The following is a 20,636-nucleotide window of genomic DNA, read 5'->3' as shown; positions in this document are numbered from 1 at the left end:
GGCCGCCATGTGCATTGCCAAGTGACAGAACAGCCAAGGACAAAGATGGCGGGCAGCCAGCCCCAGAATGCCTCAGTCCTGTGGGAGAACGTGCCGCCTTGATGATGCCTCAATTTCAGACTTCTCCTAGCCCCCAAACTATGAACCAATAAATTCCCATAGTTTAATCCAACCCATTGCATGGCATTTGTTTTGGCAAACTGGAAAACTAAAACAGGGCATTATGGCTTTTATTTTATAAATGGAAAAACAGAACCAGGAGGAGCTCATTTCTTCATTCAATCAAGAAAAATTGAATCCCTGCTGTGCACTACATAGCATCGTACAAGCAGGAGATGCTGTAAAAAGCAAGACAACCTGTGACAGTGAACTTCATGCATCAACTTGGCTACGTCGTGGTGTCCAGCTGTTTGGTCAAACACTGGCCTAGTTGTTGCTGTGGAGGTATTTTGCAGATGGGATTAGCCTCTACATTCAACTGACCTGAAGTGAAAGGTATAATCCTCCATAATGTGGGTGGGCCTCATCCAATCAGTTGGAAATCTTAACAGCAAGAACTGAGAGAAATCTCTGCCGCGAGACTTCAACATCCATTTTTACAGGATTCCCTAAGGAATTTGGACACAAGACTTCAACATCACTGTTCCCGGAATTTCCGGCCTGAGGCCTGCTCTACGGACATTGGACTTGGCAATCCTAACAAGTCTCTTCATGAATATATACACATCTGTCCTGCTAGCTCTGCTTCTCTGGAGAAGTCTGACTGATGCACAGTCCTTGATCCCTCAAAGAGTTTCCAACATTGAGGAAGATGTGCTCCCCTACCCTACCCCAAGAGGACCCAGGAAGGATTCCTGGAGAAAGTGATATTTAAGCTGAGATAGAAAGTAGAAGTCTACCAGGCCAAACCTAGAATGTAGGTGTTTTAGCTCTCAATTCAGCTCTTTCCCTTCCACTGACAAGCCCTTCCAAAAAATGCAGCATGTTGTACACCAGTGTTCATAGCAGCATTATTCACAATTGCCAAAAGGCAGAAGCAACCTCAGCAGATGAATGGATAAACAAAATGTGGCATATCTGTACACTGGAATATAATTCAGGTGTAGAAAGGAAGGAAGTTCTGATTCTTGCCACAACATGGATGAGCCTTCAAGACGTGATGTTGAGTGGAATGAGCCAAACACAATGGGATAGATATTGTATGATTCCACTTACCTGAAATTGCTAGAATTTGCAAACACTTAAAGACAGAAAATAGAATACAGGTTACCAGAGGCAGGGGAAAGTGGAATAGGGAAGAGGGTCTCTGTTTGGGCTGATTAGAAAGTTCTGGCAATGGATGGTGATGAGGATAGTGCAACATTGTGAATGCGATTAATCCCAGAATGGTATGCTTGGGAGAGATGGGAAATGGGAAAGTATTTGTTGTATATATCCTTCCACAATTAAAAACAAGAGAGAGAGAGCAACTAAATAAACAATGACAATTAAATGCAATACATGATCCTGGACTGGATGTAATATAGGAGGAGAAAAGGACATTATTGGGACATACGGAAAAAATTGAAATATACACTCAAAACTTTATATCAATATTAACTTTCTTGACCTTGATTATTGTACTCAAGGTGGTTACATAAATGAATATCCTTGTTCTTAGGAAACGTACATGGAAGTATTGAGTGTTCAAGGAGCATGATATGTACAACCTACTCTCGAATGTTCAGAAAATGGTTAGATAGATAGATAGACAGATAGATTATACACAGATAGATAAATGGATAGTAGATGGGATGATACAGCAAATGGCAAAATGCTAAAATTGGTAGATCCTGGTATACAGGAGTGGGGAAACTATGTTGCAGTCCTCTGTGTGGGTTTTGTATTAATTTTGCAACTGTCCTGTAAATTGAAAGACTTCAAAATAAAAAGTTTAAGAAAAAATGCAATATTTATTTTTGCAAATATTTCCCACTGCTGGCATTTTCTAGACTACTCACGTGCCATGCGTGGCTGCCTGGGATCTTCTTGTTTTCTCATTAGAATCTCTTTTTTTGCTGGTTGGGTTCTTGAATTTCAAGAAGCTGAGGTGAGGCAGTGTCTGAGGTTGCTGAACTGCTGGTGATTTTTCTTCTGTCCTTGTCTCTCTGGGCTGAACTTGGCAATGATGGTCTCCATTTGGGAACAAGGAATCCAGCTTTCAGAGGCAAAAATTACTTTCATTTGTTGCTGTTGTTTTTATTGCATTAAGAATATGAGAAACACATTTTATTTTTTTATTTTTTAACTTTATCGAAAAATTAAAACAAAAACAACATTTCAAACAAAACAAAGCAAGGGATTAAGGAAAACAAATAACCTAAAATAACTACTTTGCTTCCAACATGTTCCTACCATACCCCAAGAAAATTAACAAACCATAATTCAAAGGTATAAGAAAAACCAAATAACCTAAAATAATGACTATTTTTTAATGCAATAGCTTTTTTTACTTTATCAAAAAATTAAAAAAAAACAATTCAAATAAAACAAAACAAAGGAAAAAGAAAACCAAATAACCTAAAATAATTGTACTGCTTCCAATATGTCCCTACCATGTCCCAAGAAAATTAACAAACCCTAACAAAACAAAGGAATAAGAAATCAAATAACCTAAACTAACTACATTGCTTCCAACAGAGACATACATTTCAAAACAGCCAGATTTGTTCAAGTTGAACAAGCAGTGATAATTAAAATGTGCACTTACTTATTCATATTTTAATTTTTCACTCTATAGTATTTGATATTTGAGAAAACAGTACCTTACTGCCAAGAAATACCATTTAAATCCATTGTGATGCTGTTATACCTCATATCCTTTGTGATTGCCAATTAGTGTGGTGATTTTGCTTGCAGTCACATGGAGATGGGGAGAAAAGGATCAGGAAAATCAGACTACAGAAAGGTGGCTGTGGTTATGGTTTTGTTTTTGATTTAAATTCATGATTAGATTTTTCTTTTTCTGACATCGACACTAAGCTCTCTGCCCTCTGATCACCACCACGTCAACAACCAGAACTGATAACCAATTGAATGCCGGTGGAATGATGCATCTTCACTTTTAATTCCAAAGGGTGAGTCTCTGTTCACTGAGAGCATTCTTGTATCTGCACGAGTTTTAATTCTGAAGTCGAATGAGTCACCCCAGAAAGGGTACCATGTGTTCGTCATCCCAGCTCTCCTCCATCCCCGGCTCCTCCCTGGCAGCTCTCCCAAATCTAAGAACAGGGTGTTTCTTGTGTTCCCTCCAGACTCACAGAACACTCACCAAATCCCAAGCGCTGCAATCTGCCCTCCCTTCTGCACGCCAGTCGCTGCTCTGGAGCAGTCTGCCCGGGTAGCACCAAACAGAGAAAAGCAAACACAGAAGAAAGCTGTCAGGGACAGCACTCCTTGAATACACAGGGAAGGTTGTTATAATGCCCTACATATTTTTTTTCTTTCTGGAACCCTTTGCCCAGTGTTCATCTCTAAAGAAACAGTGATGAAGAAAGCCTTTCCAGATATCATAAATATGCATTTAGAAATGCATGAACAATAAGGATTTTGTACAATGCATACTGAAATTCACCCATTATTATAGCCAAGAAAAAATATTTTTCTTTTACTCCTGGAGTATCTTAAAAAAAAAACAAAGCTGGCATAAAATTGATCTAAACCCAGAAAGTTTAGGGCTCAAGGAGTACTTAAAGTTTAAAAGGATGTCTCTTGGAATGGTCGGGATTTGAATCTCTGTCGGCTGCTCCCTGGCTGCTGGACGTGAATTCACTTCTCTCTGCCTCTCTGAGTCTGTTTCCTGAGCTGCACCATGTTATAAAATACTTCATTGCTCTCAGGGTTGTCATAAGAATAAAATGAAACACACCTTCAGGAAGAAGCTTGCACAGTGCATAGAACGTGGTAGGAAAGTGACAAATGCTACTTCCTTCTTAATGCAAAGGATTTGTTTACATGTGTGGCACCCCTGTGTCCAGGGCTGCTGGAGGGCAGCAGGCAGTGGCGAGAGCGTGTTTGTCTGATGGGAAGGTTCTTCAGGGCTCACCAGCCCCCATGGCCTGGGCCCTGTCCCACGTCACGTCAGAGCCTCCATCCTACCACATCACATCTCACCCTGTAATGCCCAGAGAGCCATCCTCACCTCCAGATCCTCATTTGGTTCTCACCACAGCTCTGGGGCAACAAGAAATAATCATTGTCCTTTCTGGTGTATTTTCGAGGTAACAGACTCAAGAGACAATAAATGAACTGTCCAGTGTTGCACAACCACCAAGGCTGGCCCTTGGGTTGAGCCTGGTGCCTTTACCCTGATCCATGTCACTTGTCCTCGTGAGGCTGGAACATCCAAGCAAAGGAGCCCTGGAATCCCTGCCTCTGCAGTTGGTGAGCCACACTGGGATTCAACTGAGCTGACAGCAAAGCACTTGGGGGGACTCTAGCAGGTTCTCTTGGGGATCCAGGAGACACTTGCAGCACTGAGTACCTTTCAAGCTAGGCTCTGACAGTTGCCTCTGAGCTTATGATATAGCAAACTCCATGGCAGAAACAAACAGAGTCCTTTATCAGTGTCCGGGGACCAGCTGCTTGACAAAGAGCTTCTTTTGGAAGAGTTTTGGGACCTATGGGAGGCTACACACTTCTAAAACACGCAGTACCTGCCTTGGAGGCACCTGTAGGCCTCGAACAGCTACAGAATGTATTCCAAGGAAGAGCAACTGAATCACCAGCTCCTGCAGGAGTTGGCAAGGGAGGAAATCAATTCTAGAAGGCATCAGGGAAGCCGTGATGTTTGGCCTCCAGGATGTGGGAAAGCAGAGGAAGTGTTTCAGAAGACAGAAGGGATCAGATCTTGGCTCAGAGAAGGGAATCCACCTATCTAATTTAAATGGGGTGTGGGGTAGGGAAAACAAAGCAGGCAAATATTTTAGCTGGAACAGTAGACACCATGTGGTTTAATGTGTACGGATGCTTTCAGAAAATGCATTTTAATGCCACATGTGGTTTCCATCTTGCAGAAGATGCTCTTGGGCAGAACAGTAAAAGAGCTGCTGGATATGCAGAGAATGTAGAGCCTGTCCCCTGCAGGTCCTCTCCAGTGAGGGACCCGGAGCCCCCCCAGACCTCCTGGGGTCCCACAGAATGGCCCGTTTGCTTTGACCAGCATGCATGGGGCATGTTTGACTCAGATGCTTGTTGAGGAAATTCAGAGTCAACTCTGTCCCTCTCCATGTGACAGAAACTGATGTGCTGATGTGGAGTGGTGCCCGCCAATTCGAAGCCCTGCCCAGTGTGCAAAATCAGCAAACGTCAATGAACTTTACTCTGAGTTCAACTGCAAAAACAGCAACTTTCCCAAAGATAGTACTTTTTTTCCAAATGAATTTTCTTTAGTCACCCTCGTTTTTAAGAATCACTAACCTTTATGTCCTTTTACAGACAATATAAGAAAATGTGATGCAAACTGAAGGAAAATGAAGCAAACTGAGGATTTTTGAAAACTTGCTCATTCATATTTTTAAACTTAAAATTTTGAAGTTTTTATTAGATAGAAAAGCGAACGGGAGCCAGATGCAAAAAGATATATTTTGTATGATCACGCTTCTGTGAAATACCAAGAGTAAGCAAATTTCATAGATGCTGAAAGTAGATTAGAAGTTACCAGGGGCTGGAGGATACAGAGTTCCTGTTTGTAAGGAAAAAGTTGGAGTAATGGATAGTGATGTTGGTAGCTCAATATTGTGAATGTAATTAGTCGAGTGATACAATTAATGAATTGTACTCTTGAAACTGGTTAAAATGGGGAAGTCTGAGTTGCATATACATTACCACAATAAAAACTTTTTTCCAAAAGTGAATAGGTTGTCTCCTAGCATGTAAACCAAATATTATAAACTACTTCAAGTAATTCTGTGCTGTCTGGAAGGGACTTTAATCAACTGAGAGACAAGTTATTTTGACAGAATTCTTGCTTTGACCACACATCTTTCCATCTTTCAGTTCCTTTTACATGTAGAAAATATGGACCTCCTGTTGGAAGAGAAGACTTTGACCATCAGAATTTCAACCCAGCCCGTTGTGTTTCCCATAATTATTTAGATTGGTTTAATCCAAATATGCAGAATATTTTGGAGGCATTCAAGAAGATTCTGATAGAAAGACAGCCAGCATCTGGGTCTTTAGATTGCTGCAAAGTCATGAGATCCAGAGCTAATATGAGGAAACCTCCGGAACAGGAGTCACGTTGGCTTTCCACGGCCTGAACCCACTTTCCCTACACATTGTCAGTTCCCCAACAATTTGAACTGATTACAGGCTACTAGAAAACAGCTTACACCTTTCAGTTGCAACAACAAAGACTTGGTTTCGCTTTTCAATCAAAACAACACGGTTGCTTGATTCAAATGCTAATAGCCCAGGCCTGAATTGGTCACTAAATGAGCAAAAGACTTTTCCTGGCAAATAACCAGTGCAACTCCTTTGTAGCCAGAATCTGCAGGTACCTAGAGTCGGACATTCTGTCACCTTGCTGCACGAGAAAGATCACGATGGTGATGTTGATTTCTGGAGCAGAGAACCTGAAATTTGAACATGGCTACAACTAGCAAAAAAAAAAAAAAAGAAAAGAAAAGAAAAGAAATAAAAATTGGCCTCTTTGTGGTTTCTTTATGTCACGCCCCATCTCCTATTTACACGTCCAGGAAAATATTTGAACAGATCTGGCCCGACTTCTTGAATCTTTGTTGGAGAAAAAGGCCCTGGTTTTGGAGTTGGTTGCTACCTTCTTAGTCCATCCTTATTCAGAGATGGCCTTGCTCCCCTGGGGCTCTAAAGGAAGGAGGGGGCGTCTTAGCTCCCCTCACTCCTTGGAGCAGGCGCTGTGGGTGGGCCTTGCAGACAAACCCTGCTGCAGTTTGCTTTCCTCTATTTTGCTTGCACCGGACAGCGTCACTGACTCCCCCAGCTCGGGAGAGCTGAAAGCAAGCAGGACTTAAGATCGGGTGATTTAAGTTCAAGTTCTAGCTCTACTGCTGACAGCAACGTGATCTTGGGCCAGGTGCTGGGCTCTGTGCACCTGTTCAATATTATGGGAATAAAGAAACACACACTCACGTCTTCATACAGGTGCAAGAAAAGTGCACACGGTGTATCCTAGGGGCTAAAGCTTTGGGATCATGAATAAGCAGGCGAAAGACTGAATCTCACACACCCCAGCCACTAACCTGACCAGCCTTAGGTTATCTAATGCTTCTGAGTCAGAACCTCCTCCTCTGTCAAACGGGGATGGTTAACAGTGCCATTAAATGCTGTATACTAACGATAAGGCACCAGCGCCGAGCCTGGTAAAGCACTCAAAATCTTTCCTTACAGGCTCAAGTTAGACGATGCAGATGAAAAAAATTGTATATGCAGTGATACACTAGATGTGTTAAAAACTCCCACCCCATCTCTGTTTGAGTATGTTAGGTTAGCTTTAAACAACAATCTGTGAAATGCCTCTTTCTCTCCATTTTCTGTGCTTTTGATTAATTGTAAATATTGCTTTGATATTCTGCGTCAGGCTCGCTTGACAATCCTGAATGGTATCTAGGGAGAATGCTGTGCAGAAAGCAGAAATCAGGGGAGATTAGGTAGAGATTTGGAAAACTCCTCCCCTCAGTTTCAATGCCTCTCTTTCACCATTATTGTAATAGGTGTCTTTTAGATATTTATTTTGGGGTGTACCTTATCTGCCTGTTATGCAGTAATACACATTTTGGGAACCGGTACTGAGTTTTGCATGACCTTGCAGGTACCAGTTTCGTGTTTCCAATGTCACCATTACACCTGGCTTTACGTCTTCTAATACCCCATTGAGGCACCTGGTGAAATCTCCTTCCATTCTGCCAGCAGAGGGGTATTGGGTGGGAGGGAGGCTGAGTTTAAGTTTTTAGGAGTAACCCTCATAACCATTTCCTTCTGAAAGATAATGATCTCTTTCCTCTCACCTCTGCCTTCTGCCTCCTGAATTCCCTGGCAAGTTCAAAGGATAGTTTGTACTCAGTTTACTTTTCAAATTGACCCTCTGCAGTTTCTTTCCCATTGATTCAACTAGACAGGGAAATAATTTAATAACATTTTGTAGAGTGGCAATTCTTTCATATATCTATGTGAAAAGACTGTGACTGTGTCTGTGGAAAGACATATTGAAAGTAGGCATTTATTGTGGAAATATTAAACTTCCCCACTTCCAGAATTCCTGATATCCTCACAAGCATTGAGGACTACCAGTTTAGTAGACCAAGTCCTCGATCTTGGGGCTTGTCCTTATGAAGCTTGTTACTGCCAAGGAGAAGCTAAGCCTACTTATAATTGTGCCTAAGAGTCATCCCCAGAGAACCTCTTTTGTTGCTCAGATGTGGCCTCTTTCTCTAAGCCAACTCTGCAGGTGAACTCACTGCCCTCCCGCCTACATGGGACATGTCTCCCAGAGGTGTAAATCCCCCAGGCAATGTGGGACATGGCTTCCAGGGATGAGTCTGGTCTTGGCATGGTGGGACTGAGAAATCCTTCTTGACCAAAAGAGGGAAGAGAAATGAAACAAAGTAAAGTTTCAGTGGCTGAGCGATTTTAAATGGAGTCAAGAGGTCATTCTGGAGGTTATTCTTATGCATTATATAGATAGCCTTTTTTTTTAGTTTTTAGTGTATTAGAACAGCTAGAAGGAAATACCTGAAACTCTAGAACTGTAATCCAGTAGCCTTGATTCTTGAAGATGGTTATGTAACTATATAGCTTTTATGTTGTGACTGTGTGATTGTGAAAACCTTGTGACTGACACTCCCTTTATCCAGTGTATGGACAGATGAGTAAGAAAATAAGGACAAAACATAAATAAATAATAGGGGGATAAGGGGTATAGGATGTTTTGGGTGTTTTTAATTTGTATTCTTACTTTCATTATTTTTTTTTTTTTGGAGTAATGAAAATGTTCAAAAATTTATTGTGGTGATGAATGCACAAGTATATGATGATACTGTGAACAACTGATTGTACATTTTGGATGATTATCTGGTATGTGAACATATCTCAATAAAATTGCATTGGAAAAAAAGTAGGCATTTATATATGTTTTAGAAAGAAACTTACCTCCTGGTGAATTCCATGTTAGCAAGAGAGGTAGAATACATCTGATACAAGCGATTAAGGTATATTTTACTTTTGGAATCCTTCTCATCCGATTTACAAAAGACCTTGTTCTGAAAGAAATATTTTTATTCCATTATATTTTTGCTTTTCCTTGCTGTTCACTTCTTACTTTTGCAACCAGTATTTACAGTTCTCAAGGATGGCTGCATATATGTCTTTGCATTGCTAATGTGAAAACCAATGTGTCACAGACAGTAGGTGTATACTGCATTGGCTAGGATGATGACAAAATATACCACCATTCTCTCTAGTTTGCATTTTTTGGCCTTTTGATGAGTGCCAAAATGTTCTGGGTGAGATATAGAACACTTAGATTTCTCTGTCTTTGTCTTCCAGCCTAACTGAGTCAACAAAATAGCACCAGTGCAGGAGCTAGATACTTAATTTTAACCAGAGCTAAGATTGGTCAAAAATAAATAAATATTATTTTAGGATAACATAATTAAAGGTGGTATCAAGTATAGTATTTGAGATCCTTTCTAAAGGTACAAAAAATAGTGACATAAATACACCACTCTAAATGAAAGTGAGTGAGGGGAAATTATTTTCTTAAAACTACAGAAATAGCTGAAAAGGTAAGGTTGAATACAACGGAATCCCAGGTGATAGAAAATTAGGTTAGAGAAAACTGATGAAAACCAACCAGCAGACAACTAGGAATATACATCTCAGGGAAGATGGAAAGGCTAAGAAAAATCTTTCACAGGAGAGAAAATTTTACACCCCCCAAGGTCTTTGATAAGAAAACTATTATAGATAAATCATCACACATTCGTCAATGCTTCAAAAGAGGAATGCAGCGAAAATGAACCAGCCTTTAATTTCCTTTAAGCAGATTACCAATGAACCACCAAAAGTCATAGGTTAATAAATTCAAGATTTCCCAGACATGCCTAATCATCAAAATCACAGGAATTACCTGAGGAGCTTGCTAAAAATGCACACTCCCAGGCTCGGGCACAAGCTGAGGAAATCCGATTCTTAGGGGGAAAGTTCTGGAAATGTAAATTTCTATCAAGGGCCCCCTGTGATTACTATGATCCAGAAAATCCGGAGAACCGTTCTACACTCCACATGGCTCAGGAAGAGAAAGTGGAAATCAAGAAAAAGTCTGGTCTGGCTTGTAGAGAGCCACAAAACATGTGCGTGCAAGACACCATGGTATTCTTTGTTTAAAGAATAAGCTCCTAATAGCTAATTTCATGGGCAACTTAAAGCTAGACTACATTAGTTATATGCCGGGATTTGTTTTTATGGATGAAATGCCTTACTAAGTTTGTGTGTTTCCAATTTAATCAATCTGGTTGTGGTGGAGGTGGTTGTCTAGTTCCTTGATTTCTAAACATGTATATTCATAGAATTTTATCATCAAAATGAGTTCCTGTGATTATCCTGTCTAATCTCCCATTTTATAGGCAAGAGATCTTCCTATATGTACTCCATGAGTTTGCATATCTGTGTGTTATATTTGTGTATATTATGAACATATATTTATGTAAGTATGTCTTCTTTTTACCCTTTTCTCAGTTTGGGAGAATCCTGTAGCCTACACCCGTCACCCATAGTCTAGTAAATAAATTAAGCAGAGTCTAATTTTAGCTTTCATAACCCATGCCAAAAAGTCCTTGGAGGATAGTTTGTTTATTAAATTCCACTACAAGTTTCGAGAATTTACATGCACCACAAGAAGCTCACACACTCATATGGTTACGCATTAAGGTAGCCTTGACATGCTTTTAGAAAACTAAGCCAAATCTATTTGTGGCATTATTGGGGCTCACTCTTTGGGTGGGTAAAGAGAAGATGCGAGCTTAATAAGTGGGAATATCTATAGGGTGGTAACTCAGCCTCTCAGCCAGTCTTCAACTATTACCATGATAAAGAAAAACATTTGTCTGTTTCCTTTCTTTTCTTCTTCTCAGCTATTGCTTCTTCTGAATTTCACTTTGAAATTTCAACACCTTGGGCCTTCTCTCAGGCTGGAGAGGGCTGAATCAGCCTGGGTGTCTAAAGACCCAGGAGGCTGGGGTGAGGTGGGTGAGGTGGGGGGGGATGGGGAGTGGGGGGTACGGAGGGGAAGTAGGGGTGGGGGTGGGGGTGGGATTTTGTGGCCAGGGGGAGGTGGAGGAGGAGCAGAACCCAGCAGAGATTCTTACAGCTGCAGCTCACCTTCTCTTGCCCTTGGTGTGGTTTTTCTCTCATTTCTCCCCACTCACCCTTCTTCCTCCATTCCCTAAGCTGAGAGAGAAGGTCCTAAAAGGAAAATGCAATATATCTCTTTATGAATATCCTTCAGGGCCACGGTTTATTTATACTGCCAGCCAAATTGTGTTTCTCCAGTTTTCACCATTTGACTTAAAAAGTGGGAAGCCTACCTTCTCGTTTTGTACCCAAACACTGGGAGCCAAGTCCCCACTAATTTAAAGCTAAGGTTGCAATTGAGTGTTGTTGATGGCCTAAGTTTCAATGATAATTCTTGTGGCGATTTGGAACTGAAGTCATGTTCTTAAGGTGAATCCGTTCCTGCAGGAGGAAACCTATGGTAAGCAGGTTTAAGTTAAGTTAAGGCCTTGTCCAGGGTGGATCTTAATAAGATTGGAGTCCTCTATAAATGGAATGAATACAGGCAGAGGGAGAGAGAAAGCCATGGAAGCAAGAAGCTGGGAGCAAGGAAACCCAGGAGAGAAGGGAGAGAACAGCCAACACCACCATGTGCCTTGCCGTGTGGCAGGGGAGTCCCAAATGCCCCCAGGCAGTCTTCAGGGAGAAAGCATCCAATTGTTGATGTCTTGATTTGGATATTTTTCTCAGCCTCAAAACTGTAAGCTTGTAACCAAATAAATTCCCATTGTTAAAGCCAATTTATTACATAGCATCTGCTTTCAGCAGCCTTGGAAACTAATCTCATTCCTAGTTTTAAGATGTGTGTGTAACCGAGAAGTTACGATTTCAGGAATGATGATGATTACTGAATCATTAAATAGATATTCCTTTTGATTTCTGGTATATTAGAGCAGCAGAGGGAAATACCTGAAACCTGAATTGTAATCCAGCTGCCTTGATCTCTGATAATGATTGTATAGCCCTTATCTTGTGCCCCTGTGTTTGTAAAAACCTTGTGACTAACCTTTGCTTGTACCCATTTATCTAGTTTTTCTACTCTGTGGTCTTATGATCACTAAAGACAGCCCCTAATGTGTATTAATGAAGGGTCTTGGGTCAGCCCAGAATTAACCCACCCCAAGTCCAAAGTTATCTTGATAACCGAAGCTGGTTCTAACCAGAATGGGCCTGCCTGACATGAACAGTAGCTTAGACTTTAATCTACAAGTCACTTATACCTCATTATAATACTAAAAATCAAGCCCATCATCATATGAAGGCTGCCATTTTCTTACATATGTCCTGTGACTAGGTGTGTAATCAATCTGTGCATGCTCAATAATTAGATCACCTCTAATTATATCATCTGGGACCAGTGTACTCATTATCCTAAAACCTGCCCATCTCTTGATACTATAAAACTATCAGAATTTCTGCTGTTTGGGGAGACAGATTTTGAACTGATAGGCCATCTGTTCTCCTGCTTCATGCCTAGCTCTTTCTCTCTTTGGAACCCCAGTGTTTCAGGAATTTGTCATTTGAGCACATCAGGCAAAACAATGTATCACCTTGTTCTGGTAACACATGTGTGTTGAATATCCTAAGGCTTTCTGGTTTGATGATGCCAGGAGCTATTTCTCTGTATTATGCATCTGTGCTGGTTTAAATCTATTATGTACCCCAGAAAAGGCCATGTTCTTTTAATCCAATCTCATGGGGGCAGAGCTATTGTGGGTGGGACCTTTTGATTACATTGTTTCCAGGGAGATGTGACCCCACCCATTCAAGATGGGTCTTAATCCCCTTGTTGGAGTCTCTATGAGAGGATGAAGGCAGAGACATTTTGGAGACAGCAGAAAGAAGCTAAGAAAAACAATGCTCCAGAAGAAAGCCATTTTGGAACCAGAACCCAGGAGAAAAGGACCAGCAGACATCACCATGGGCCTTCCCATGTGACAGAGGAACCTGGATACCGTTAGCCTTTCCCCAGAGAAGGTATCTACATCTTGATGGCTGAATTTGGACACTTTCATGGACTCAGAACTGTACATTTGCAACCTAATAAATCCCCATTGAAAAAACCACCCCATTTCTGATGTATGGCATTCCCACAGCTCTAGCAAACCGAAACAGCACCTTAAGTAGAATGCCAGCTATTATCCTTGGTCTTCTGTCTTATTGCTAAGTGTCTACAAAAATGTATCAAAATGCCAGATACCTAAGAACACTGACTGTTTCCTCCTTATTTGTTTCTGGTACTTTGTTTGCTGCTATTACAAGCTTTAGGAATATCAGTTTTTAGCCTTCTTTCAGATTTTTTTCTCTATTTTTTTCTTAATTCTTCTCCAGAGGAAAACCAAGAGAGATTTCAGTGACTCATTCAAATTCTCCCTCACTGCTGCATGGTCTTGCAACCTGCATTGTTGACGAGTGGGGTAAATGTGTGAATTTGGGGATTTGATGTTTCTGGGCTGAAATCCCAGCTCTGGCTCTTCTTTCTATGTGACTATGTAACTTACTTAACTTTCCAAGCCTCATTTTCCTCATCCATATAATGAAATCTATGATACTTCACCAAATTGCATAAAAAAAATTGGCACATAGTGAAAATTTAATTTTGTATAGAACTTTTTTAATCTTTTTTTTATTGTGGAGTATGACATATATACATAGAAGTGATAACTTTCCAAGTGCCATTTAACAAGCAGTTAGAGAGCAAATTTCAAGGAATGTTATGGGTTATAGTTCCACAGTTTCAGTATTTTGTTGTTGTGAAATATAACATATATGCAAAAAGATGATGCAAAGTATCATTTAACAAGTAGTTATATAGGAAATTTCCAAAAATATTATGGGTTGCAGGAAATTTAGTACATGTGAGCCGATTAAATGTAACTGACCATTTCTGCCTTTAAGCTCTCCTTGTGACTGATTCTTTTCAGAAATACCATCTATCTGGTCGACCCCTTCCTACACCCACAACCACCCCTGCAGCACTCCACACACTACAAGTTATCCCAGGCTGATCTCTGCTCCGTGCATGCACCAAGCTCACCCCACTAGAGATCCTTTGCACTTGCTCCTCTCCTGGAATGCCCTTCCACCTGAGGTTGCCGCGATGAGTGCCTCCTGCTCAACTAAAACTCACTGTGACATCATCTCCTCAGACCCCAAAGCCACCATGGGAGCAGAGAAGTAACAGGTGATGGGGACCTCCCTGCAGAATATCTGCAAGGCAATGTGTCAGATTAACTGGAAACACAGAAGCATGGATTGCTGAGTGAGAAAATAAGAATGATATGGCAATAAGACATAAACACCGAATAACCTACTGTGTAGGAACAAACACACACATGCAGAACAACCTATATTCTGTGCAGTGACACACCCAAGCAACATGCACTTTAAACACATTAGGAGCTGCCAACAGGGGCAGAGCTGGGAGAGGGGTACAAGGAAATAGACACATAAAACAAGAGAGGAAAAATGGAGCCCCCCATTTCACCCTATTTTAATTCTCTGAGTATCAGGTATCCCTGTCCGTCATCTAAGACTACATCAAGAGCTTTATCCAATTGTGAAAGGTTTTCTCTGCTTTAATCCCAAATACTTGGGGCCTATTTATTACTAATGAGGATATCACTGTACAGGTAGGTTTGCAGTGAAAATGGAAAGTGAATTTGATGATATGTACTTAGTGAAACCAATGTTTTGTTGACTTATTAAAGAATAAAAGAAACTTAACCTTTGCAAATTACCTTTTTATTTTTTCCAAGTCAATACTATAAGAAATAAGACTAAAATATGAATTTTGAACAAATTTCAGATTTGAAATACTGTATCTAAGAAACTAATTCTGAATATGCAAAGGATAAATCAATTTTAAGTTATAAGCAAGAAGAAATTTGTCAAGAGAACATAAAATTTAATTAAGTCTTTCTAAATAATAAGCAGCACTCCAAAATGGAAACTAGAATGATTTTCAAGACTTAAAAAAAAAGAATTCAGTATGACACCATTGAGATTTGGAAGGTCTATACAAAATTAAATTTTCACTATGTGCCAATTGTTTTCCATTGAGATTTGGAAGACTTTTATTAAGAATAATAAGCATAGTTCACTTGTCCAAAGCCCTCAGAGGAAAAAAGGAAAGTTCTGAATGTAGAAAAGGAAATCGAAGCAATGCCCAAGATGAATAGATGAGGACAAAATTCCAGAATGAACCACTAAATATCACACCAACATGTAGTGCCAGCCAGGGAATTTTTATTTGCATGAGGGATCAAGGATCCTACTGGGGAAAACAAACACACAAAACGAAACAAGACAAAACAAGAGAGCCAACAAGAAGACCATTCCAGAAAAGCCATCCAGGGCTTCTCACCAGCTCAGCAGGGACCCAGTTTTCTACTCTCTTCCTATAATTACCAGGAATCTATAAGGAGATTCCTACTAGTTACCCAAAGGATCTTCAAAACAGTCTTCGCAGTCACCAGTGCTAAAATAAACACAAGCCCAAACAGGTAGCCCCTTCCTGCTCTCCACGGGAGCAGATTACTAGTTGCCAACCCAATATCCAGTATCCTTTTACTTTTTTATTGACAGAACCCAGTGTTGTTGTGAGGTGTCATGTACCCAGCTGAAGAAAAGTAGCTTTTCCAGTCTCCATAGGGAGATTGGGGTGGCTGTGTGACACACGTTAGCCAATGATATGCAAGTTAAAGTTTTGGGTGGGAATTCCCAGAGAGTGCTTCAGAAAAACAAAATGGTGGACTTAGCCATCATGGATCCTTTCTGTACCTGGCCCTTGTGCTGCTGGAAATGTGTGAGACACAGCCAATGCTCCAAAAGCATTGGGTAGGAAAGAGGATGAAGACTGCAGAAGCCATACCAGCTAAGGATTGCCCTCATGAGGACTCTTCCTTAGGGGATGAAAAAACACTTCTCTTTCTTCTTCCAAGAGACTTTCTTCCGGAGGGGGTTTTAGTTACATGCAGTTGAATTTGGTTTTTGAATCCGATGCCACCAAGGGTATCAGTGTTGACATTAACTTCTGGGAATGCTGGTGTCTCTTCTGAAAGGACCAAGGTTGCTGATGTACTGTGCTGTCAGTTTTATGTTGGATACTTCAGCGAAACACTCATCTTAGTTTTAACCTTCTTACATGAATTTACCTCTCCCCGGATCTCAGGCATAAGCTCTTGGGGACCAAGATATTGGACAATCTGACTGACAGGCTCTGATCTATACTTCCCCGCCTCAAACTGGCCCAATGTCCAGGAACCTAATCTACAGTCTGTCTGATCCCCAAGGCATAAGCTCTTGGGGACCAAGATATTGGACAATCTGACTGACAGGCTCTGATCTATACTTCCCTGCCTCAAACTGGCCCAATGTCCGGAACCTAATCTACAGTCTGTCTGATCCTGGGCTGCATGTTTTTGCCAAAAGGCCTCTTGCTCCAAACCCCCTAACAAACTGATGTAAGCACACTTTAGTTCTAGAATGCATCCAGCCAAAGCTCAAATGAAGTTTCTGTTACATTTACGTGTAGAGAGCTTAAAAAATGAAATGAAACAAAACAAAAGCCAGGATTTCTCAGTTTTTTGAACCACAGTGGCAGAGGGAAGAGTGCCGCAGCCAGGGGCCAAGGGGTTAACTTAACACCAACACTTCCTCAGAGTCACACTTTTTATCTAAAAGCCCATGCTAATTTTCCTTGCATTCCTCAAGGTACAGGATGGCATTGGCTTCAACTTTGGACTAATGTATTTTTGTCTATATCCCCAGGTGAAGATGCCCAGACAATGCCCAAGTCTGTTTCCCCAGGATATGTCCCCAGTTAGGAAAGCAAAGGCCTTTTCTTCAAGTTCTAATGTACACTACTGGATTTCATCTTCTCAACTACCCCAGGAGGTAGATATCATCATTCTCATTTTATAAAGGACTAATTGAAGCAGACGTGGGAAGAGACACAAGGTGCATAAGTTGATTATGGGGTGAAATTAAAGACAGTCTTAAAGTAGTCGTAGGAATCTTGCCCAGGGTTTTAATAGCTACACACAGCTGAAAAAGATACCGTGATGTTTTGACTTGGTGCCACAGATGGCTGATTTTGAGTCCTGCTGGCAAAAGTAGCATCGATTAAGGGTAAGTCTATGAGTTCAATGAAAATGAGGGTGAATTTTTATATGACAGCAAAACAGCAATTTAGCATGCCTGATCCTAATCATTTCCAAACTAAAAGCAATTGTTAAGCTTTCATTTTCAAATAATTTTACCCTTTCAGAAGAGTTGTAAGATACCACAAAAAACTTGCATATACCCTTCACCCAGATTTACCAATTGACATTCTGCCACACAAACTAAAAGCAATTTTAAAAGTCATATTGGTTTAATGGTTGTGATGGCTAGTTTCATGAGTCAATTTGGTTGGGTTATGGTGTCCAGTTGTTTGACCAAGCAAGTTCTAGCCTAATGGTTACTGTGAGGATATTTTGTAGGTGAATTTAAATCACTAGTCAGTTGATTGCATCTGGCTGATGACATCTACAATCAGCAAAGGAGATAGCCTTCAGCAATGAGAGGAGTCTCATCCAGTCAGTTCAAGGCCTTAAATGGAGACAGGATGACATCAGCAGTAAGAAAGAATTTCCATCTCTACGTCAACCAGCCAGCTTCTCCTGTGGAATTTATCATCACCTTCATCAGAGTTTCCAACTTGCAGCCCACCCTACAGAATTCAAACTTGCTGACCCCCACAGAGAGCCAATTTCTATAATAAATCTCTGCCAGTTCTGTTTCTCTGGAGAGCCCTTCCTAACACAATGGCTATGTCCTCTGAATATGGGATCTACCCCATCTTGGTTAAGAACCAAAGAGTCCAGTCATCATTGAAAACGTGGTATTCTGAAATGCCTTGAATCTTTAATTGCCATGTTCATAACTTCATTTCCCTTTATGATTGCCCAGATAATACTACAGTCATCAATTTTAGGGCAGTTGTTAAGTTTTGTGACCTCGTGAGGTGGTATCTGCTGCTTTCCTCTGGCCAGCCTCCCTCCCTCCCCGCCTTTTAGTCATAGCCCAGCTCCCTTAGGAATTGCTCCTCTCCCATCCCATCACTCTGGTTCCTCCTGTTAAGGTCACCAGCCAGAATGGGCGTGTAACCACCTGGTCACTTGGAGACACCTCAGGAACCTTACATGCCACATTGGGAAGGAGAAAGCCTTTCGTTCCTAGGGATCACCAGGCACACATTCTCCTCCCTTCATTGCCTGGGTGAGGCCAAACTGAAGAGGAGAAAATAAGTCAAAGAAAGCAAAGCAAAGCAAAACAAAACAAAACAAAAAAACAAAAGCACAGCAGAGTTGGAAGAGAAAAAGCAAGTCCTGAAAGCAGCATTGCTTCCCTGAGGCTGCTCCGTCTTCCCACGTGGGTCCACACAAGCCTCTCATTGCTCAGAATGGTTTGAACTGGGCTTGTACAATGACTTAGAAACTCTCTTTGGTAGGTCATAAATTTTTTTCACACACACCAAAAAAAAAAAAAAGAGCATGGAGTTTGATCACACAGTATATCATGTCGAGTTGAACTGCTTTCATTTTTGCTATAATGACTAAATCCTACAGAGAAATGTTTCCTTCAGGGATCCCGCTGGATGATAAACCACTGTCACTTATTCTCATGGCCACTTCTGTTGATATAATCTCCTTATTAGTTGGAGTATTTGATGTATCATTTGAAGTTGGTGAAGATGCTGATCTCTGCAAAGATCAGTAATTAAATCTCTTCCGTCTTTGTTGGGAGAATCTCCATTGGGAAACTGACATGGGAAGAAGTTTTAATTTGGTAGAGTTTTAAAGTTTTTCTTGAGGCATCGTCTCTTTTTGCTTATGCACCTTCTATCCATCAAATTCTACTCTGTCTTTCTCTTCCTCTTCTTTATCCTTCTCTTCCTCTCCTCTTTCCTATTTTCCCTCTTCTCTTTTAGTCATTAGCTACATGGTGAATATCCTTGTGAACTGAGGAGCACACTTGGAAATAGACATTTCTTACTCAAGTTGTCTGCTGTGCTATCCTGGATGACCAAAGACTGTAAAACTAGAATGTTTTGCTCTAGTATCCACCATTTCATACAGAAATTTGAAGTTGTTAGGGAGCTGGCATGTGACATTTGGAAACATAATGAGGATTTTACATATTTTCCTGTTTTGCTTGCTTGACCTGAGCTCTAAGTTTTGAAATAATTCTTTTCAAATCATAAATCTGAGTTTGTGCTTCAAACAATTAATTTTTAGTTGAGGAACCATTACCCTATTCTCTTCCAAGAGATTCATATTCCCCTGAATGATCTCAAGATATCTTGTTTTCTTGTTTCCCTCTAGAATTTTTATTATCCAAGAGTTTATAAACGTTCTCAAATGCTTATTCTAGATATTAGATTTGAGTGTACTTAAGATCTTCTCCTTTATTACAGGATTTCATTTTCTCAATCCATTATAGTGTTTTGGCTGCTCTGAAGATGACTCTTGCTCTTCTTTTCAAATGTTTTACACAACCAGCAGCTAATGAGAGTGCCATCTAATTGGCTACACCTGTGTACAAGAAACCAGTTCGTTTTCTTCCAGTCTTCAAGTGTCGAAAGCTTATTCATCTCCAGCATCTGTCTCAACTATTTGTGTGAGATCAGCTCATAAATTGGCTCATGACGAGTGTGCTTTTCCCACAGGTTCTGCCTGTCTTAAACAATTTCACTGGATCTTCCAAGGAAATCAATAAAATGCCACAATTTGTTATATTGTTATCTGTGCTGGAAACACACATGGACTGATTACGGTTGGAGTTATCATTGTAGTTTTGTTTTCAATCATTTTTCCCTGGCAATAGTATACATTGAAGACAAAAACAGAACTCATCCTATTTTTATCTTGGAATACATTATATGCCCAGGTAAAGATTTGGGTTCCTTTTGGTCCTTTTAACCAAGATTTTTAACTGTTTACTTTGGAAAAATTTTTCAAGCTTATGAGGTGTAAGAATAGCACAATGACATCCCATGTGCCCTTCAGCTAGATGTATTAATGTAAACCTTTTGTCAAATTTGCTTTATCTGTCTCCCTTTCTTTCTCTCTTTAGATAGATTAGATAGATATAGATATATTGTTATTATTACAACTACTCCATTTGAAAGTAAATTGCAGACATAATTACTTTTACCCCTAAATACTTCAGCATATATCTCTTAATAAAAGGGTCAATTCTTATGTAACCTCAGTAAAATAACCACACTCAGGAAATTTAATATT

At 40.4% G+C, this 20,636-nt stretch overlaps 1 protein-coding gene across 1 annotated transcript in view; it reads right to left on the bottom strand.

Annotated features, from left to right (window-relative positions):
* Nucleotides 1-20,636, bottom strand: part of LOC119519847 — a 153,958-nt gene that overhangs the window by 16,721 nt on the left and 116,601 nt on the right. Inside the window, exons 4-6 of the mRNA XM_037817575.1 lie at nt 9,166-9,275; nt 3,311-3,371; nt 2,001-2,197 (exon numbers count right to left, since the gene is read on the bottom strand). Of these exons, the coding sequence (XP_037673503.1) occupies nt 2,001-2,197; nt 3,311-3,371; nt 9,166-9,275 (368 nt within the window). The remainder of the gene's footprint in view (nt 1-2,000; nt 2,198-3,310; nt 3,372-9,165; nt 9,276-20,636) is intronic.

Source organism: Choloepus didactylus, chromosome 24 (genome assembly GCF_015220235.1).
Source record: "Choloepus didactylus isolate mChoDid1 chromosome 24, mChoDid1.pri, whole genome shotgun sequence".
Taxonomy (NCBI): Eukaryota; Metazoa; Chordata; class Mammalia; order Pilosa; family Megalonychidae; genus Choloepus; species Choloepus didactylus.
Note: the sequence above shows the minus strand (reverse complement) of the source record. Positions and strands in the feature narration are given on the sequence as shown.